The sequence below is a fragment of the Macaca fascicularis genome, chromosome 6, assembly GCF_037993035.2.
Source record: "Macaca fascicularis isolate 582-1 chromosome 6, T2T-MFA8v1.1".
Classification (NCBI taxonomy): Eukaryota; Metazoa; Chordata; class Mammalia; order Primates; family Cercopithecidae; genus Macaca; species Macaca fascicularis.
The window spans coordinates 175,927,657-175,950,499 of record NC_088380.1 but is presented as its reverse complement, the minus strand read 5'-3'; the positions used below and the strand labels follow the sequence as shown (position 1 = coordinate 175,950,499).

The window sequence follows — 22,843 nt, the reverse complement described above, 5'->3', positions numbered from 1 at the left end:
TTTTTTTTTTTTTTGAGACTGAGTCTCGTTCAATTGCCCAGGCTGGAGTGCAATGGCGCAATCTCATCTCACTACAATCTCTGCTTCCCGGATTCAAGTGATTCTCCTGCCTCAGCCTCCTGAGTGGCTGGTATTACAGGTGCCTACCACCACATCTGGCTTATTTTTGTATTTTTAGTAGAGACAGGGTTTCACCATGTTGGCCAGGCTGGTCTTGAACTCCTTACCTCAAATGATCCTTGTCACTCGGCCTCCCAAAGTACTGGGGTTACAGGCATGAGCCACCATGCCCAGCCTAGAGAACTATTAATACAAGTATCTCTTAAGAGAGTTTGGATTTGATTGCCATTTCAGCACATTAGAGAGGGGCATCTTTCCCACACTGCTGGCTGGGTGCTCTCCTGGTACAAAAACACAGGGAAACAATGGAGTGACGCATGGCCTTTCGGGCCAGGTGCTTGCAGAGTATGGCAAATTGTAGGTTTCTGATGAACAAGCAGCTTACCAAGGAATTATAACCCCTGCTCCCCTGCTGTGTCCAAGTCCAGTTCCAAGTGTCTTATAACCACGGTTTGATGCTGCTGGCTCCTCCCCCAGCTGCATCTTTGCCTGTGAGTATACGTATCTTTCAAAAGTCAGTTCTTATTTCCAGTAACTCCAAATACAAGCCTTCTTTTAGTGACAAGCAGATGAGTGTGAGCTGCAGTCACCTGGATTCTACAATGCTGTCATGAGAGAGAACTTAGTAATTATATTCACCAGGTCCACTGTCCATGTTGGCTGGCAACATGAAGGGATCAGAGAATTCTTTGAAACAATATCCAAGTTCTTGGTTAAAAGAGATATAGGCTGGGCGCAGTGGCTCACACCTGTAATCTCAACATTTTGGGAGGCCAAGACAGGTGGATCATTTGAGGTCGGGAGTTCAAGACCAGCCTGGCCAAGATGGTGAAACCTCATCTCTACTAAAAATACGAAAACATTAGCCGGCTGTGGTGGTGGGAGCCTGTAATCCCAGATACTCAGGAGGCTGAGGCAGGAGAATAGCTTGAACCCAGGAGGCACAGGTTGTGGTAAGCCGAGATTGTGCCAGTGTACTCCAGCCTGGGCAAAAGGGGGATTCTCCACCTTAAGAAAAAAAGAATAAATAAAGATATATAGCATTACACTACAGGATGGAAGAGCCCAGAAAAAGGGTTCCTTCTTAGAAGCTACTGAAGAGCCAAGTGCTTTCTTAGGGCAGTGTTTCAGACAAATTTAAAAAATTTATATATGCACACATGTAAATTTTATATGTATGTATATATATAAATGTGTATATATACATATATAGATATAAATTTTCCATGACCCTTGTCCCAAAGAAAATTATTGTTGACATTTTGCCTATTTTCTTCTATTTATGTTTTTTGAAGAACATTATATTACATGCTTTTTAATATGCTTTCATTCAACGTCATCATAAGCATTTTACCTGTTTCTTTTAAATAATTATTAAATAAATAAGTTTTTCATTTAAATAATCTTTAGTTCACCTAGTCATTCTGTGGTACATTTGGTAAATTTTTAATGCCTTGAGAAATAATGTTTCAAAATAGGATGCTTCCCTCCTTATTTATTAGATTATTTCTGTAAGTAGAGTCCCAAAGTGGGATTACTGGGTCAAATGTTATAAACATTTTTAAGGCTTTTGATCCATTTTGGGGTTGAGGAGAAACCCTTCTTATTAGAGCTCCATAGAAGCCAAGTAATAATGCTAAATTTCCTAATTTGCCCTATGTCACTGTTTGCTCTCTCAACTTAAATGAACTTTGACTTGGCCACAAAACTAAAGTTGTGATTTCATTCATTCATTCACTCACACAAGTTTAGGTGTCAGGTACAGTGCCAGATGCTGAAGATAAGAGACCAAGCAAAACGCGAGCCCCTGCTCTCATGTCCAGAATAGCATCTGACCCAGAAAGACCCTGATTTGCTTGACAATAGAGTTAGAGAAACCCATTTGAAAGCATCTATTTTTACCAGAGACTTGATGCTTCAATGCTGACTGTCTTCTTCCGGTTTTGTTTTTCTAAGTTGCTCCGATTTTAGACAAAGATGACCACTCCACATTCAATTTGAAAATCATTCAACTTGAGCTCAGGGCACAAAACTAAAACATTTTGTCTGTGCCTGGACAAAGCATTTTGTGTGGAGCCTCATGGGCCTAGCAGCTGCTGCTTCCTTATAGTAATTAGGAAGCACTGGGATTTCGGATAAATAATTGAAAGTGTACTCTGGCAAGTTTCTACAGCAGTTTTAAGGGCAGTGCCTATTTTACTGTTCTCTGCATTGGAGAGTAAAACCCTTGATTTTATGACTTGACTTTTCTGATTGTCCTCATTGGTACTCTTAGCCTCATACAAAACATTTTCTTTTTCCTTTTCTTGTGATGATGACTGGGTGTGAGGGGCACCGTCTTGAAATGGCTTCCAAGTAGGGTTGGAAGAACAAATTGTCTGATCAACAGGAGTAACTGTCAGACCAGCTCTCTGATGATGAAACCATGATAAGTCATCTGGGGAATCTTTTGCATAAATTACTTGAGTCCTTGAAGTCAGTGCAGACTTTTCATTGTAATTATGTGGATCGTGAAGTCCTGATGACTCCCAGTGGATCTCAGTAAAGAGTGACTAATGGATCATGGGGTCATTTGGTTAAGTGGAGGAGAAAAATCTGGGCAATCAAGGACCAGGTTTGAAGTGATCCCTATCTGTGGCCTAGCCTCTGGCAAATGCTGTCTCCTTCTGTCACCTCTGGGCTCTGACTTAGCAGGGCCTGCCTCCCTAGCCTGATTAGAAGAAAGCTAGACAATTTGGCAGACTCAGGCACCTCCAGCATTGCCCCTTGCACCTTGGTGCCTCCAATGGTTAATGTTGTCATGTCAAGAGAGCAGAGCCTGTGTCTGAGCAAAGCAGATGATGGAGTGCTTGTGAGAGGCAGTGTCAACCATGATGTCATTTGAGAGGGCCACCCAGTCCAGGTCTAAGTTGTGCTTTTCATGATGTCACCACTAAAGTCGCTTGACTATGAATCAAAGACATTTCTCTTATGCTGACTTCTTTTGTTAATTGGTAACAAGAGAGGAAAGAGGCTCTGAGGATTACAAAATATCTTACCCTTTAGCAACATCATGGTGTTCCCTGCATGAGGTCTCGCCTCTCTTTTTCTCCTGCCCCTCTTCCTCTCTCTCTCCTGCTTTCCTTCTCTCTCTCCTGCTTTCTTTCTCTCTGTCTCTTCTTTATTTAAATACATTTGCTTTTTAAATTTTTCCAGAGCACTTGTCACTTCAGAACATAAATAGGATGTCTAAAATACATGATTTTTAAAATAAAAATTTATCAAAGGATCCTGCACAGGAAGATAGTCCTACAAGGTCCTTTGATGTCTAACAATGTGCCATTGGAGAGCTAGAAGCCAGCAAAGCCTGACTTTCTAAGATAAATGTAGCATCTCTTGCAATAATTCCATGGGCCCCTTCTGTCTATGGGTCTCAGTGCAAACATGCCACCATGAGATGAGCTAAAAAGCAAGCTTGCAAAATGAAGTCCCTGAGGAGTTGAGGTACTCTTACTACAGACAGGCTGGAAGTATATTTCAGCTTGTAGCAAGCTGGTTTCGTCTCTACCTGAGGAAAGATAAAGAACTTTGCTCAGGAAATGTGAACCCCTGTTCCCAGGCTTCATTCTTCTCAAGCTGATGGACAGGTATGGAAGGAATGCGTTTGTTGGCAGGAATTAGATAGTGCCTAGGCACAAATGGCAGTCACGTTCTTTTCCTCCCTCTCTCTGCTTTGGGGGAAAAATGTGGTAGGAGGGGATGCTCTGCAGGGAGAGGGGTGCAGAACAAGCTGTCTCAGCTTCAGCCAGCTGCCGTTTGTCACTGGACTCCGACAATGGCATCTGGCTCCGTGAGTGTGGAAGCCAGGGACCTGTCTCATGGTGAAGGCCGAGTGACCAGTGGGACTCAGGGTAAACCTTCACTGTGAGCCAGGAACAAGCTCCTCTGGTTATATTTTCCCAAAGAAAGGCATTTCTCCACCTTTCTGTTAATAAGTCATATCTCCATCCTAACTGTAAGACTTGGTGATTCCTTTGCTTTTGTTTCCAGGGAGGAGGCTTTCCATGGCATGCAAGTGGCTAAGACAGGAATTAAGAAACCTAGTTGTGGCCGGGTGCAGTGGTTCATGCCTGTAATCCCAAGCACTTTGGGAGGCCAAGGCAGGTGGCTCATGAGGTCAGAAGATTGAGACCATCCTGGTCAACATGGTGAAACCACCCCCATCTCTACGAAAAATACAAAAATTAGCTGGGCATGGTGGTACGTGCCAGTAATCCCAGCTATTCGGGAGGCTGAGGCAGGAGAATCACTTGAACCAGGGAGTCAGAGGTTGCAGTGAGTAGAGATTGCGCCACTGCACGCTAGCCTGGTGACAGAGTGAAACTCCATCTCAAAAAAAAAAAAAAAGAAAAAAGAAAAAAACCTAGTTAACCTGAGGTTCCAACCATAGGATTGGCCAAATGTATAATAGGTCAAGAGAATGCTGCATTTCTGTTACAAGGGATGCTTGAAATATATATTAGCTCATATGTGAAGAGGGCAGGATGTAATAGGCTAAAAGTGAAGGCCATGAAGTAGAAGGTACAGTACAATACCACGTTGGTATTCTCCATATGTATCCATTTTAAAAAGAAGAATAGAAAGCATCACAACCAACATTTAAATAGAGATGATCTCTCAGTGATATTATTGGTACTTTTCCTTTGAGGTTTCCCTGTTTTCCAACTTATTTCCTTGAAAAGATAAAGATTTAACTTCTTTCTTTTAGTGGCTTTTAATCACTCCAGTTCTAGCAATCTTGACCTATATCCATATCTGTGTCTGTACTTCTCTCCAGAGTTGCTGTATAGAGCACTGCTCCAGCACCTAGTTTAGAAGGGGTGAAGCAGGATCTGGAATCAATCCCTTCTTTGATCTGCTTCTTAAGTCATCCCTGACATGGGTCAGTGTCTGCCCAGAGGAAAGGGAACTCTTTTCCAATTTTCCCTGAAGGAATGTCTTATTCTAATCCACACAATGATACTGGATTTGCCACCCTCACCAACCCTTATAAAAAACGTTCATACCCAGACTACGTAAAAACAACCGTAATATATGCTTTCATTACCAGCCTCCCCTCAACAACTTTATTCATCCTCTCAAACCAAGAAACGATCATCTGGAGTTGACATTGAATAACAACCCAAACATTAGACTTAACACTAAGCTTTAAACTAGATTACTTCTCTATAATATTTATTCCAATCGCACTATTCATCACCTGATCAATTATAGAATTCTCGCTATGATACATAAACTCAGACCCAAATATTAATCAATTCTTCAAATACCTCCTTATTTTCCTTACAGCCATACTAACCCTAGTCACTGCCAACAACCTCTTCCAATTCTTTATTGGCTGAGAGGGTGTGGGAATTATATCTTTTCTCCTAATTAGCTGATGACACGCTCGGACAGACGCCAACACAGCAGCCATCCAAGCAATCTTATATAACCGCATTGGCGACATTGGTCTTATCCTGGCCATAACATGATTCCTCCTACATTACAACTCATGAGACCTCCAACAAATACTAGCCCTAAACTCCAACTCAAACTCCCTTCCATTAATGGGCCTCCTCCTAGCAGCAGCAGGAAAATCAGCTCAATTTGGTCTCCACCCTTGACTACCCTCTGCCATAGAAGGCCCAACTCCAGTCTCAGCCCTACTCCACTCCAGTACAATAGTCATTGCTGGAGTGTTCTTACTCATCCGCTTCCATCCTCTAATAGAAACCAACACAATAATTCAAAATCTCACATTATGCCTAGGAGCTACTACTACCCTATTTACAGCCATCTGCGCCCTCACACAAAACGACATTAAAAAAATTGTAGCCTTCTCCACCTCAAGCCAACTAGGCCTAATAATAGTCACCATTGGCATCAACCAACCATACCTAGCATTCCTACACATCTGCACCCATGCTTTCTTCAAAGCCTTACTTTTTATATGCTCCGGATCCATTATCCACAACCTAAACAACGAACAAGACATTCGAAAAATAGGAGGTCTATTCAAAACAATACCCCTCACCTCAACTTCCATAATCATTGGCAACCTAGCACTTACAGGAATACCCTTCCTCACAGGCTTCTACTCCAAAGACCTCATCATCGAAGCCACAAACACGTCATATACCAACGCCTGAGCCCTATTTATTACTCTCATCGCTACCTCCCTAACAAGCGCCTACAGTACTCGAACCATCCTCCTCACCCTAACAGGACCACCCCGTTTTCCAGCCCTAACATATATTAACGAAAATAACCCTGCCCTATTAAACCCAATTAAACGCCTCACAATAGGCAGCATGATCACAGGATTTCTTATCACCAGCAACATCCCTCCAACCTCACCCCCTCTACCAATAATACCCCTCTACCTAAAACTCTCAGCCCTGTGCGCAACTGCCCTGGGCTTCCTAACAGCCCTAGACCTCACTCTCATAACAAACAAACTAAAAATAAAAAACCCATCACAAGTATTCAAATTCTCCAACATACTAGGATATTTTCCCACCACAATTCACCGCACAATCCCCTATCAAAGCCTACTCATAAGCCAAGACCTAGCCCTCCTCCTATTAGATTCAACATGACTAGAAAAATCTATACCTAAAACAATCTCACAAGCACACATCACCACTTCCATAACCGTAACCACCCAAAAAGGCATAATCAAACTCTACTCCCTTTCTTTCCTTATCCCCCTTACCCTAGCCCTATTCCTAATAATATAACCTATTGCCCCGAACAATCTCAATTACAATGTACACACCAACAAATAGTGTTCAACCAGCAACTACCACCAATCAACGCCCATAATCGTACAAGGCACCCGCACCAATAGAATCACCCCGAATCAACCCTGACCCCTCCCCCTCAAAAATCACCCAATCACCAGTATCACTAAAACTAACCACCACCACTACCGCTTCATCCAAACTTAAAACCCATAAAACTAACACCACCTCCATTATCAACCCTACTAAAAGACCTCCCAAAACCTCAAACCCCGAACCCCATGTCTCGGGATACTCTTCAATAGCCATTGCTGTAGTATAACCAAAAACAACCATCATACCTCCCAGATAAACCAAAAACATCATTAGACCCATATAAACCCCCCCACAATTTAAAACGATCACACAACCAACCACACCACTAACAATTAACGCTAAACCCCCATAAATAGGAGAAGGCTTAGAAGAGAACCCCACAAACCCCATAACCAATAAAACACTCAATGTAAACAAAATGTACGCCATCGCTTCCACATGGACTCCAACCATGACCAACGGCATGAAAAACCATCGTTGTACTTCAACTATAAAAGCACCAATGACTCCAATACGCAAATCCAACCCAATCATAAAAACAATCAACCACTCCCTCATTGATTTACCCACCCCGCCTAACCTTTCCATATGATGAAACTTTGGCTCACTTCTCACAGCCTGTCTGACCTTACAAATCATCACAGGCCTACTATTAGCAATACACTACTCACCGGACACCTCCTCCGCCTTCTCCTCAATTGCACATATCACCCGAGACGTAAACTACGGCTGGATTACTCGCTATCTCCACGCCAATGGAGCCTCTATGCTCTTCATCTGCCTTTTCCTACACATCGGCCGAGGTATCTACTATGGCTCATATCTCCTTCTAGAAACCTGAAACATCGGCATTATACTCCTTCTTATAACCATAACAACAGCTTTCATGGGCTACGTTCTCCCATGAGGCCAAATATCATTCTGGGGAGCAACAGTAATCACAAACCTACTATCAGCAATCCCGTACATCGGAAACAACCTTGTCCAATGAATCTGAGGAGGATATGCCATTGATAGCCCTACTCTCACACGATTCTTCACCTTGCACTTCATCCTACCCTTCATCATCATCGCCCTCACAGCCGTACACTTACTATTCCTACACGAAACAGGATCAAACAACCCCTGCGGAATTTCCTCCGACTCGGACAAAATCGCCTTCCACCCCTACTACACAATCAAAGACATCCTAGGTCTAATTCTCCTCCTCTTTATCCTAGCAACACTAACACTACTCTCACCCAACCTCCTAAACGACCCAGACAACTACACTCCAGCCGACCCACTAAACACTCCCCCACATATCAAACCAGAATGATACTTCCTATTTGCATACACAATCCTACGATCTATCCCCAACAAACTGGGAGGCGTACTAGCACTATTCCTATCAATCCTCATCCTAGCAGCCATCCCCATACTTCACAAATCCAAACAACAAAGTATGATATTCCGCCCACTCAGCCAATTCCTATTCTGACTCCTAATCACAATCCTACTGACCCTTACCTGAATTGGAAGCCAACCGGTAACCCAACCCCTCATCACCATCGGCCAAGCAGCATCCATAATATACTTCATTACAATTCTAATCCTAATACCACTGGCTTCCCTAATTGAAAACAACCTACTCAAATGAACTTGCCCTCGTAGTATAAACTAATACACTGGCCTTGTAAACCAGAAATGAACACCCTTCCTAGGGCAATCAAAAAGAAAGCATCTAGCTCCACCTCCAACACCCAAAGCTGGTATTCTAACTTAAACTACTTTCTGCATTCTTATGTTGTACAAACTTCATAAAATAACCTTGACATCAACCTACCCACAATATTACTATGTAATTCGTGCATTACTGCTAGCCAGCATGTATAATATATAGTACTATATATGCTTGATCGTACATAAAACATATTATTACATATCAACACAACGTTCCCAGATAACATGCTTACAAGCAAGTATTCCAATGTAAACTTCAACAGTAATACATGACATGACTCCTCCAAAGCCCATTCCACCCCCCCATGGATATCAACCGAACCAATTCATGTCAACCGTCCATAGTACATTAAATCGTTCATCGGACATAGCACATATCTATTAAATAATCCTCCTCACCACGGATGCCCCCCCTCACTTAGGGGTTTCTTGTTCACCATCCTCCGTGAAATCAATATCCCGCACAAGAGTGCTACTCTCCTCGCTCCGGGCCCATAACTCGTGGGGGTAGCTATACCTGAGCTGTATCCGGCATCTGGTTCTTACCTCAGGGCCATAACAACCAACATCGCCCACACGTTCCTCTTAAATAAGACATCTCGATGGATCACAGGTCTATCACCCTATTAACCAGTCACGGGAGATTTCCATGCATTTGGTATCTTTTATCTCTGGTCCGCACGCAACCCCATCGCAGAATGCTGACTCCCACCACATCCCGTCCTGAATGCGCCTGTCTTTGATTCCTAGTACATGCAGTTATTAATCGCACCTACGTTCAATATTCTAGCTCCACACGAACCTTAGCAAGGTGTTATTTAATTCATGCTTGTAGGACATACCAATAATCATCTTAACCAAGTACCATTCCCACCACGCCAATAAACCACAACCATACCTCATCAAACCCCCCCACCCCCCATCTCTGACCTTCATCCAAAACCCACTCTTGCCAAACCCCAAAAACAAAAGTCTTAACATATCCGATCAGAGCTCGCGTTTTCATCTTTTAGGTGTGCACAACTCCAACTGCCATTATCTCAACTAACAAACATTTACCTCACTAAACACCCCTTACACCAACCCATAATAGACCCTTCTCACACAACCCAAAAGAAGCTACCTCACAACTACACTAACACCCCTGTTTATGTAGCTTAAACCCACCCAAAGCAAGACACTGAAAATGCCTAGATGGGCTTACACACCCCATAAACAAATAGGCTTGGTCCTGGCCTTTCTATTAGCTCTTAGCAGGATTACACATGCAAGCATCCCCGCTCCAGTGAAGACGCCCTATAAATCATCATGACCAAGAGGAGCAAGCATCAAGCACGCACACGCAGCTCAAAACGCTTTGCCTAGCCACACCCCCACGGGAGACAGCAGTGACAAATATTTAGCAATGAACGAAAGTTCAACTAAGCCATGCTATATTTAGGGTTGGTCAATTTCGTGCCAGCCACCGCGGTTACACGATTAACCCCAGCTAATAGAGATCGGCGTAGAGGGTGTTTAAGATCTAACATAATAAAGCTAAACTCCACCTAAACTGTAAAACCCTAGCTAATGTAAAATAAACTACGAAAGTGGCTTTAAAGCTTCTGAACACACAATAGCCAAGACCCAAACTGGGATTAGACACCCTACTATGCTTGGCCCTAAACCTCAGTAGTTAGATAACAAAACTACTCGCCAGAATACTACAAGCAACAGCTTAAAACTCAAAGGACTTGACGGTGCTTTACATCCCCCTAGAGGAGCCTGTTCCGTAATCGATAAACCCCGATCCACCCCACCCTCTCTTGCTCAGCCTATATACCGCCATCTTCAGCAAACCCCAATGAAGGCTACAAAGTGAGCGCAAACGCCACTGCCGCGAATACGTTAGGTCAAGGTGTAGCCCATGAGACGGTAAAAAATGGGCTACATTTTCTATTTCAGAAAACCCACGAAAACCCTTATGAAACTTAAGGGTCCAAGGAGGATTTAGCAGTAAATTAAGAATAGAGTGCTTAATTGAACCAGGCCATAAAGCGCGCACACACCGCCCGTCACTCCTCTCAAATATATTTAAGGAATATCCTAACTAAACGCCCTAATATTTATACAGAGAGGATAAGTCGTAACATGGTAAGCGTACTGGAAGGTGCGCTTGGATAAATCAAGGTATAGCTTAATATAAAGCACCTGGCTTACACCCAGAGAATCTCAATGCCACTTGATTACCTTGAGCCAATACTAGCCCTAAGCACAACCAACACTAATACCAAACCAACACACACTAAACCATTCACCTACACAAAGTATAGGCGATAGAAATTTTAATCTGGCGCTATAGACATAGTACCGTAAGGGAAAAGTAAAAAACCACCCAAGCACAAAACAGCAAGGACTAACTCCTGTACCTTTCGCATAATGAATTAGCTAGAAACAATTTCACAAAGAGAACTACAAGCCAAACCCCCCGAAACCAGACGAGCTACCCAAAAACAGCTAAAAGAGCGCACCCGCCTATGTGGCAAAATAGTGGGAAGATTTCTGGGTAGAGGTGACAAGCCTACCGAGCCTGGTGATAGCTGGTTATCCAAGACAGAATCTTAGTTCAACCTTAAGCTTACCTACAGAACTATCTAATCCCCCTGTAAGCTTAACTGCTAGTCTAAAGAGGGACAGCTCTTTAGACACTAGGAAAAAACCTTACAGAGAGAGTAAAACCCTCAATCACCATAGTTGGCTTAAAAGCAGCCATCAATTAAGAAAGCGTTCAAGCTCAACACTAACCACCACAAAAATACCAAACACATAACTGAACTCCTCACACCACATTGGATTAATCTATCACCATATAGAAGCAATAATGCTAGTATAAGTAACATGAATATTTTCTCCACTGCATAAGCCTAAATCGGACCGAAAGCCTCACCGATATTTAACAGCCAGGCATAACAAGCACAAACAAGCCCATGCCACCTTCACTGTTAACCCAACACAGGCATGCCCCAAGGAAAGGTTAAAAAAAGTAAAAGGAACTCGGCAAACCCAAACCCCGCCTGTTTACCAAAAACATCACCTCTAGCATTACTAGTATTAGAGGCACTGCCTGCCCAGTGACACACGTTTAACGGCCGCGGTACCCTGACCGTGCAAAGGTAGCATAATCACTTGTTCTTTAAATAGGGACTCGCATGAAAGGCACCACGAGGGTTTAACTGTCTCTTACCTTTAACCAGTGAAATTGACCTGCCCGTGAAGAGGCGGGCATAAAGCAATAAGACGAGAAGACCCTATGGAGCTTTAATCTATTAATGCAACCAAAAATCACACAAACCCACGGACCTTTAAACTACTAACACCTGCATTAAAAATTTTGGTTGGGGCGACCTCGGAGCACAACAAAACCTCCGAATAACACATGCTAAGACCACACAAGTCAAAGCGAACTAACACTCATAATTGATCCAATAATTTGATCAACGGAACAAGTTACCCTAGGGATAACAGCGCAATTCTATTCTAGAGTCCATATCGACAATAGAGCTTACGACCTCGATGTTGGATCAGGACATCCTAATGGTGCAGCAGCTATCAAGGGTTCGTTTGTTCAACGATTAAAGTCCTACGTGATCTGAGTTCAGACCGGAGCAATCCAGGTCGGTTTCTATCTATTGCACATTTCTCCCTGTACGAAAGGACAAGAGAAATAAGGCCCACTTCATAAAGCGCCTTCATTATATAAATGACCTAGTCTTAATTTAGCAAAATACCACACATTCCACCCGAAAACAGGGTTTGTTAAGATGGCAGAGCCCGGCAATTGCATAAAACTTAAAACTTTGTAACCAGAGGTTCAACTCCTCTTCTTAACACCATGACCACAGTAAACCTCCTACTTATAATCATACCCACATTAGCTGCCATAGCATTCCTCACACTCGTCGAACGAAAACTACTAGGCTACATACAACTACGAAAAGGGCCCAATGTTGTAGGCCCATTTGGATTACTACAACCCTTCGCCGATGCTATAAAACTTTTCACTAAAGAACCCCTAAAACCCTCAACATCTACCACCACCCTATATATCATCGCACCCGCTCTAGCCTTCTTCATTACCCTTCTCCTATGAACCCCCCTCCCTATACCCAACGCCCTAATCAACCTCAACCTAGGACTCCTATTCACCCTAGCCATACTCAGCCTAATCGTCTACTCCATCCTATGATCAGGATGAGCATCAAACTCAAACTACGCCCTAATCGGAGCCCTACGAGCCGTCGCCCAAACAATTTCATACGAAGTCGCCCTCACTATTATCCTACTATCAGTCCTGCTAATAAGCGGCTCATTTAACCTCAACACACTCATTACAACACAAGAACATCTATGACTCCTCCTACCATCATGACCCTTAGCCATAATATGATTTACCTCCACACTAGCAGAAACAAATCGAACTCCTTTTGACCTCATAGAAGGCGAATCAGAACTAGTATCAGGCTTCAACATTGAATACGCCGCAGGCCCATTCGCCCTATTCTTCATAGCCGAATATACAAACATCATTATGATAAACGCCCTAACAACCACAATCTTCCTAGGCACATTCTACCCTATCTACTCACCAGAGCTATTCACAACATGCTTCACCACCAAAACACTCTTCCTAACTTCCCTATTCCTATGAATCCGGGCAACATACCCCCGATTCCGTTACGACCAACTTATACACCTACTATGAAAAAACTTCCTCCCCCTCACACTAGCACTACTCATATGATCCACCTCAACACTCATTGCAATCTCCAGCATTCCCCCCCAAACCTAGAAATATGTCTGACAAAAGAGTTACTTTGATAGAGTAAATAATAGAGGCCCAACCCTCTTATTTCTAGGACTGTAGGTATCGAACCCACCCCTGAGAATCCAAACTTCTCCGTGCTACCCCACACACTCTATCCTAAAGTAAGGTCAGCTAAACAAGCTATCGGGCCCATACCCCGAAAATGTTGGTCATATCCTTCCCGTACTAATTAACCCACTAGCTCAACCCATTATCTACACCACAATAATCACAGGCACACTTATCACAACACTAAGCTCACACTGATTCCTCGCCTGAGTAGGCCTAGAAATAAACATGCTCGCCTTCATTCCAATCCTAATAAAAAAAACAAATCTCCGTTCTACAGAAGCTGCTACCAAATACTTCTTAATACAATCTACCGCATCTATAATTCTCATAATAGCAATCATCTCCAACAACCTATTATCAGGATGCTGAACAATAACAAGCTACATCAATCAACCCCCATCCCTAATAATAACAACCGCCCTCGCCATAAAACTAGGAATAGCCCCCTTCCACTTCTGAGTTCCAGAAGTCACCCAAGGAACACCCCTAACCTCCGGCCTACTCCTTCTCACATGACAAAAACTAGCCCCCATCTCAATCATATACCAAATTCACCCATCAATCGACATCCACATCCTCCTAACCCTCTCCACCCTATCCATTGCAATAGGCAGTTGAGGAGGTCTAAACCAAACACAATTACGCAAAATCCTGGGATACTCCTCAATCACACACATAGGTTGAATGATGATAGCACTAGTATACAACCCAATAACTACAATCTTTTACTTAACTATCTACATTATCCTAACAACTACTATATTCCTAACCCTTAGCTTAAGCTCAAGCACCACAACCCTCATACTATCCCGCACCTGAAACAAATCAACCCACCTAACACCACTAATAGCACCCATCCTCATATCCCTAGGAGGTCTGCCCCCTCTAACCGGTTTCCTACCCAAATGAATTATCATCCAAGAACTCACAATAAACAACAACTTCCTCATCCCCTCTATTATAACTATCATAACCCTACTTAACCTATACTTTTACATACGCCTAATCTACACCACCTCCCTAACACTATTCCCCACATCCAACAACACAAAAATAACATGACAACTCGAAAACACAAAACCCATACCCCTTATCCCCCCGCTCATCATCACCTCTACCCTTCTACTACCAATCTCCCCCCTACTCTTAGCCTTTCACTAGAAATTTAGGTTAAACAAGACCAAGAGCCTTCAAAGCCCTTAGTAAGTAAAAACACTTAATTTCTGAAACATACAAGGACTGCAAACACCTACTCTGCATCAATTGAACGCAAATCAACCACTTTAATTAAGCTAAGCCCTTACTAGATCAATGGGATTCGAACCCACAAAAACTTAGTTAACAGCTAAACACCCTAACCGACTGGCTTTGACCCACTTCTCCCGCCGCAGGAAAAAAAGGCGGGAGAAGCCCCGGCAGAAAACCTTAGACTGCTCCTTTGAACTTGCAATTCAACATGAAAATCACCTCGGGGCTGGTAAAAGGAGGACTAGACCCCCATCTTTAGGTTTACAGCCTAATACTTACTCAGCCATTTTACCACTTATGCTTATCGATCGTTGACTCTTTTCAACAAACCATAAAGACATCGGAACCCTATATTTACTATTTGGTGCATGAGCTGGAGTCATAGGCACTGCCCTGAGCCTCCTCATTCGAGCTGAGCTAGGCCAACCCGGCAGCCTACTAGGCAACGATCACATCTACAACGTCATTGTAACGGCCCATGCATTCGTTATAATTTTCTTTACAGTTATACCCATTATAATTGGAGGGTTCGGGAACTGACTAGTGCCCCTAATAATCGGCGCTCCTGACATAGCATTTCCCCGTCTAAACAATATAAGCTTCTGACTCCTCCCCCCCTCTTTCCTGCTACTAATAGCATCAGCCGTAGTAGAAGCTGGCGCTGGAACAGGCTGAACAGTATATCCCCCTCTAGCAGGAAACTTCTCCCACCCAGGAGCTTCCGTAGATTTGATTATCTTCTCCCTCCACTTAGCAGGTGTTTCCTCCATCTTAGGGGCCATCAACTTCATTACCACTATTATCAACATAAAACCTCCCGCAATATCCCAATACCAGACCCCTTTATTTGTCTGATCAATCTTAATCACAGCAGTCCTTCTACTCCTCTCTCTACCAGTCCTAGCCGCCGGCATCACCATGTTACTAACAGATCGCAACCTCAATACTACCTTCTTTGATCCTGTTGGAGGAGGAGATCCTATCCTATATCAACACCTATTTTGATTCTTCGGTCACCCCGAAGTCTACATCCTTATTCTTCCCGGCTTTGGGATAGTCTCTCACATTGTAGCCTACTACTCTGGAAAAAAAGAACCGTTTGGGTATATGGGTATAATCTGAGCCATGATGTCAATTGGGTTTTTAGGTTTCATTGTATGAGCCCACCACATATTTACAGTTGGTATAGACGTAGATACACGAGCCTATTTCACTTCCGCCACTATAATCATTGCAATCCCCACCGGTGTAAAAGTTTTTAGCTGGCTTGCTACACTTCACGGGGGCAACATTAAATGATCCCCAGCAATACTCTGAGCCCTAGGCTTTATCTTCCTATTTACTGTAGGGGGTCTGACCGGCATCATCTTGGCAAACTCATCCCTAGACATTGTACTACACGACACATACTACGTTGTCGCCCACTTCCATTATGTCCTATCAATAGGGGCTGTATTTGCCATTATAGGGGGCTTTATGCACTGATTCCCTTTATTCTCAGGCTATACACTGAACCAAACCTATGCCAAAGCCCACTTCATCATTATATTCGTGGGCGTAAATCTTACTTTCTTTCCTCAACACTTCCTTGGCCTGTCCGGAATACCCCGACGCTACTCTGACTATCCCGATGCCTACACCACATGAAATATCCTATCATCCATGGGCTCCTTCATCTCACTAGTAGCAGTAATTTTAATAATCTACATGATCTGAGAGGCCTTTGCTTCAAAACGTAAAGTACTACTAATCGAACAACCCCTTACTAACCTGGAATGACTAAATGGCTGCCCCCCGCCTTACCACACATTCGAAGAACCAGCTTATATTAAACTAAATGAAAAAGGAGGGAGTCGAACCCCCTAGGACCGGTTTCAAGCCAGTCTTATAGCCCCTATAACTTTTTCAACAAGATATTAGAAAAAATCATTTCATAGCTTCGTCAAAGCTAAATCATAGGCTAAACCCTATATATCTTACATGGCCCACCCAGTTCAACTAAGCCTGCAAGACGCCACATCCCCCATCATAGAAGAGTTAATTACCTTCCACGACCATGCCTTCATAGCCATATCTCTAATCAGCTTCCTAGTACTATATGCTCTGCTCTCAACACTCACAACAAAACTAACCAATACTAACATCACAGACGCCCAAGAAATAGAAACTATCTGAACTATCTTGCCCGCGGTTATCCTAATCCTAATTGCTCTCCCATCCCTACGCGTCCTATACCTAACAGATGAAGTCAACGACCCATCCTTTACCATCAAATCAATCGGACACCAGTGGTACTGAACCTACGAATACACGGACTACGGAGGCCTAATTTTCAATTCATACATACTACCCCCACTATTCTTAAACCCAGGAGACCTTCGACTCCTAGAAGTTGACAATCGAGTAGTCCTTCCAATTGAAGCCCCCGTACGTATAATAATTACATCCCAAGACGTTCTACACTCATGAACTATTCCCACACTAGGCCTAAAGACAGATGCCGTACCCGGACGTCTAAATCAAACCGTTTTCACGGCTACACGACCAGGCGTCTATTACGGACAATGCTCAGAAATCTGTGGCGCAAATCACAGCTTCATACCAATTGTCGCAGAACTAATCCCACTAAAAATCTTTGAGATAGGACCTGTATTTACTCTGTAAATAACCCTACTTACTCTTCCCCTAGCACCCCCACCTCAAAAACTCTCAAAATACCCTACAAACCCACTGTATAGCTACTCCAGCGTTAACCTTTTAAGTTAAAGACGAGGGATACACCCCCTGCAGTGAAATGCCCCAGTTAGACACATCGACATGATTCACCACTATTATGACGATGCTTCCTACACTATATCTTATCACACAATTAAAACTACTAAACACAAACCACTACCAACCGCCTCTTACAAAAAACTCCAACCTACAATCCCACAGCACCCGCTGACAACCAAAATGAACGAAAACTTGTTTACCTCTTTCTCAACCCCAACAGTCCTAAATCAACCCGCCACAATCCCAATTATCCTGTTCCCCGCCATGCTGGTCTTAGCCTCTAAACACCCCATTAATAATCGACTAGCTACCATTCAACAAAACCTGACTCAACTCACCCTAAAACAAATAATAATAACTCACAACGCTAAGGGACAAACCTGATCTTTAATACTAATATCCCTAATCACATTTATTGCTATAACAAACCTCTTAGGACTTCTGCCTTACTCATTCACACCAACCACCCAACTTTCCATGAACCTAGCCATAGCAATCCCCCTATGAGCAGGCACAGTAATAATAGGACTTCGCTTTAAAACCAAAAACTCCCTAGCCCACCTCCTACCACAAGGCACACCCACACCTCTCATCCCCATGTTAGTAGCAATCGAAACTATCAGCCTACTTATTCAACCGATAGCCCTAGCCGTACGACTAACCGCAAACATCACAGCCGGCCATCTGCTAATACACCTAATTGGAAACGCTGCACTAGCACTATCAACCACCAACTTCTCCCTAACTCTACTAACTTCCACACTCCTGGCACTACTAACTGTTCTAGAAATTGCAGTAGCCCTAATCCAAGCCTACGTCTTCACACTCTTAATTAGCCTCTACCTACATAACAATACCTAATGACCCACCAGACCCACGCCTATCACATAGTCAAACCCAGTCCCTGGCCGCTGACAGGAGCTCTGTCAGCTTTCTTAATAACGTCCGGCTTAGTCATATGATTTCACTTCTACTCTACCACCCTACTAACACTAGGCCTACTAACCAACATACTAACCTTATATCAATGATGACGCGACATCGTACGAGAAAGCACATACCAAGGCCACCACACAATACCCGTCCAAAAAAGCCTTCGGTACGGAATAACACTATTTATCATCTCAGAAGTATTCTTTTTTATCGGCTTCTTCTGAGCGTTTTACCACTCAAGCCTCGCCCCAACACCCTGCTTAGGGGGCCATTGACCACCAACAGGCATCACCCCCCTAAACCCCATAGAAGTACCCCTCCTAAACACCTCTGTATTACTTGCATCTGGAGTTACAATCACCTGAGCTCACCACAGCCTCATAAATAATGACCGAAAACAAACAATCCAAGCCCTGCTCATCACAATCCTACTAGGTACCTATTTCACCCTACTACAAGCCTCAGAATACTTTGAAGCACCCTTCACCATCTCCGATGGCATCTACGGCTCAACATTCTTCATTACCACAGGCTTCCACGGACTCCACGTTATTATTGGATCCACATTTCTCTTTATTTGCCTCATCCGCCAACTACTATACCACTTTACATCGAACCATCACTTCGGCTTTGAAGCTGCCGCTTGATACTGACACTTCGTAGATGTTATCTGACTACTCCTCTACATTTCTATTTATTGATGAGGATCCTACTCTTTTAGTATAACAAGTACAATTGACTTCCAATCAATCAGTTTTGACAACATTCAAAAAAGAGTAATTAACCTAGTACTAGCCTTAACAATCAACGCCCTATTAACCTTGCTACTGATAATTATCATATTCTGGTTACCCCAACTCAACTCCTACGCAGAAAAAACTAGCCCCTACGAATGTGGATTTGACCCCCTAAACCCTGCCCGCATCCCATTCTCAATAAAATTCTTCCTAATCGCCATTACTTTCCTACTATTTGACATAGAAATCGCCCTACTACTATCCTTACCATGAGCCATTCAAACAACAGACCTCCCAACAATAATCAAATCGACCTTCGCTTTCATTATTATCCTAATTCTCAGCCTAGCCTATGAATGAACTCAAAAGGGGCTAGACTGAGCTGAATTGGTAAGTAGTTTAAACAAAATAAATGATTTCGACTCATTAGATTATGATAACCATACTAACCAAATGACCCCCACCTATATAAACATCATACTAGCATTTACTATCTCTCTTCTAGGCATACTAACCTACCGCTCACACTTAGTAGCTTCTCTCCTCTGCCTAGAAGGAATAATAATATCACTCTTTATCATAGCCACTCTTATTGCCTCAAACACACACTTCCCCCTAGTCAACATCATACCCATCATTTTGCTAGTATTCGCTGCTTGTGAAACAGCAGTAGGTCTTGCCTTACTAATCTCAATCTCCAACACATACGGACTAGATTACGTTCACAACCTGAACCTGCTTCAATGCTAAAAATAATTATCCCCACAACCATACTACTACCCATAACATGACTTTCTAAAAACGACACAATCTGAATCAACTTAACTATACACAGCTTAACTATCAGCCTCATTCCCTTACTATTCTTCAACCAAACCAACACCAACCTCCTCAATCACTCAACCTACCTATCCTCTGACCCTCTAACAACACCCCTCTTAACACTAACTATCTGACTCCTACCCCTCATGATTATAGCGAGCCAGTATCACCTGTGCAACGAACCCCCCTTACAAAAGAAACTTTTCCTCTTCATAACAATTCTCCTACAAATCACCTTAATTCTGACATTCATGGCCACAGAACTAATTATATTCTACATTCTATTTGAAACCACCCTTATCCCCACCCTAATTATCATTGCTAAATGAGGTAGCCAAGCAAAACGACTTAACGCAAGTACATACTTTCTATTCTACACACTAACCGGCTCTCTACCCCTACTCATCATACTAAGCCACACCTACAACAACACAGGCTCACTAAACATCACACTACTAACACTCACAGACCAAAAACTAACAACCACCTGGTCCCACGGCTTTACCTGACTAGCATGCATAATAGCCTTTATGACAAAAATACCCCTCTATGGCTTACACCTATGACTCCCTAAAGCTCATGTTGAAGCCCCCATTGCAGGGTCAATAGTCCTTGCCGCAGTACTCCTAAAATTAGGCGGCTATGGCATAATACGGCTTACTCCCATTCTCAACCCCCTAACGGAGTATATAGCCTACCCATTCCTCATACTATCCTTATGGGGCATAATCATAACAAGCCTAACATGCCTCCGACAAACAGATCTAAAATCACTTATCGCGTACTCTTCTGTAAGCCACATAGCCCTTGTAATTGTAGCCTCTCTCATCCAAACCCCCTGAAGCTTCTCCGGCGCAACTACCCTTATAATCGCCCACGGGCTCACCTCTTCCATGTATTTCTGCTTGGCCAATTCAAACTATGAGCGCACTCATAGCCGCACCATACTACTATCCCGAGGACTTCAAATCCTACTTCCATTAACAGCCTTCTGATGGCTCACAGCAAGCCTTACTAACCTTGCCCTACCCCCCACCATTAATCTACTAGGCGAACTCTTTGTAATCACAACTTCATTTTCCTGATCCCATATCACCATTGTGTTAACGGGCCTTAATATACTAATCACAGCCCTCTACTCTCTCCACATGTTCATTACAATACAACGAGGAACACTCACACACCACATAATCAATATAAAACCCCCCTTCACACGAGAAAACATATTAATATTCATACACCTCGCTCCAATTATCCTCCTATCTCTCAACCCCAACATCATCCTGGGGTTTACTTCCTGTAAATATAGTTTAACTAAAACATTAGATTGTGAGTCTAACCATAGAGGCCTACCACTTCTTATTTACCGAGAAAACTCGCAAGGACTGCTAATCCATGCCTCCGTACTTAAAACTACGGTTTCCTCAACTTTTAAAGGATAACAGCTATCCATTGGCCTTAGGAGTCAAAAGCATTGGTGCAACTCCAAATAAAAGTAATAATCATGCACACCCCCATCATAATAACAACCCTCATCTCCCTGACTCTTCCAATTTTCGCCACCCTCACCAACCCTTATAAAAAACGTTCATACCCAGACTACGTAAAAACAACCGTAATATATGCTTTCATTACCAGCCTCCCCTCAACAACTTTATTCATCCTCTCAAACCAAGAAACGATCATCTGGAGTTGACATTGAATAACAACCCAAACATTAGACTTAACACTAAGCTTTAAACTAGATTACTTCTCTATAATATTTATTCCAATCGCACTATTCATCACCTGATCAATTATAGAATTCTCGCTATGATACATAAACTCAGACCCAAATATTAATCAATTCTTCAAATACCTCCTTATTTTCCTTACAGCCATACTAACCCTAGTCACTGCCAACAACCTCTTCCAATTCTTTATTGGCTGAGAGGGTGTGGGAATTATATCTTTTCTCCTAATTAGCTGATGACACGCTCGGACAGACGCCAACACAGCAGCCATCCAAGCAATCTTATATAACCGCATTGGCGACATTGGTCTTATCCTGGCCATAACATGATTCCTCCTACATTACAACTCATGAGACCTCCAACAAATACTAGCCCTAAACTCCAACTCAAACTCCCTTCCATTAATGGGCCTCCTCCTAGCAGCAGCAGGAAAATCAGCTCAATTTGGTCTCCACCCTTGACTACCCTCTGCCATAGAAGGCCCAACTCCAGTCTCAGCCCTACTCCACTCCAGTACAATAGTCATTGCTGGAGTGTTCTTACTCATCCGCTTCCATCCTCTAATAGAAACCAACACAATAATTCAAAATCTCACATTATGCCTAGGAGCTACTACTACCCTATTTACAGCCATCTGCGCCCTCACACAAAACGACATTAAAAAAATTGTAGCCTTCTCCACCTCAAGCCAACTAGGCCTAATAATAGTCACCATTGGCATCAACCAACCATACCTAGCATTCCTACACATCTGCACCCATGCTTTCTTCAAAGCCTTACTTTTTATATGCTCCGGATCCATTATCCACAACCTAAACAACGAACAAGACATTCGAAAAATAGGAGGTCTATTCAAAACAATACCCCTCACCTCAACTTCCATAATCATTGGCAACCTAGCACTTACAGGAATACCCTTCCTCACAGGCTTCTACTCCAAAGACCTCATCATCGAAGCCACAAACACGTCATATACCA

General features: G+C 43.0%; 2 protein-coding genes and 1 long non-coding RNA gene across 4 annotated transcripts in view; 2 read left to right on the top strand and 1 right to left on the bottom strand.

Annotated features, from left to right (window-relative positions):
* Positions 1-22,843, top strand: part of SLIT3 (slit guidance ligand 3) — a 695,238-nt gene that overhangs the window by 170,084 nt on the left and 502,311 nt on the right. The window lies entirely within an intron of this gene.
* LOC141407100 (uncharacterized) lies at positions 6,085-22,782 on the bottom strand. Its single transcript, XR_012414333.1, has 2 exons — positions 22,585-22,782; positions 6,085-6,175 (listed from the first exon to the last, which is right to left on the bottom strand). It is a non-coding gene; the product is annotated as an uncharacterized lncRNA (long non-coding RNA).
* Positions 7,483-8,623, top strand: LOC135971070 (uncharacterized). Its single transcript, XM_065545942.2, is given in 1 exon segment — positions 7,483-8,623. A coding segment is annotated over 1 exon segment (1,032 nt). The 5' UTR covers positions 7,483-7,568; the 3' UTR covers positions 8,601-8,623.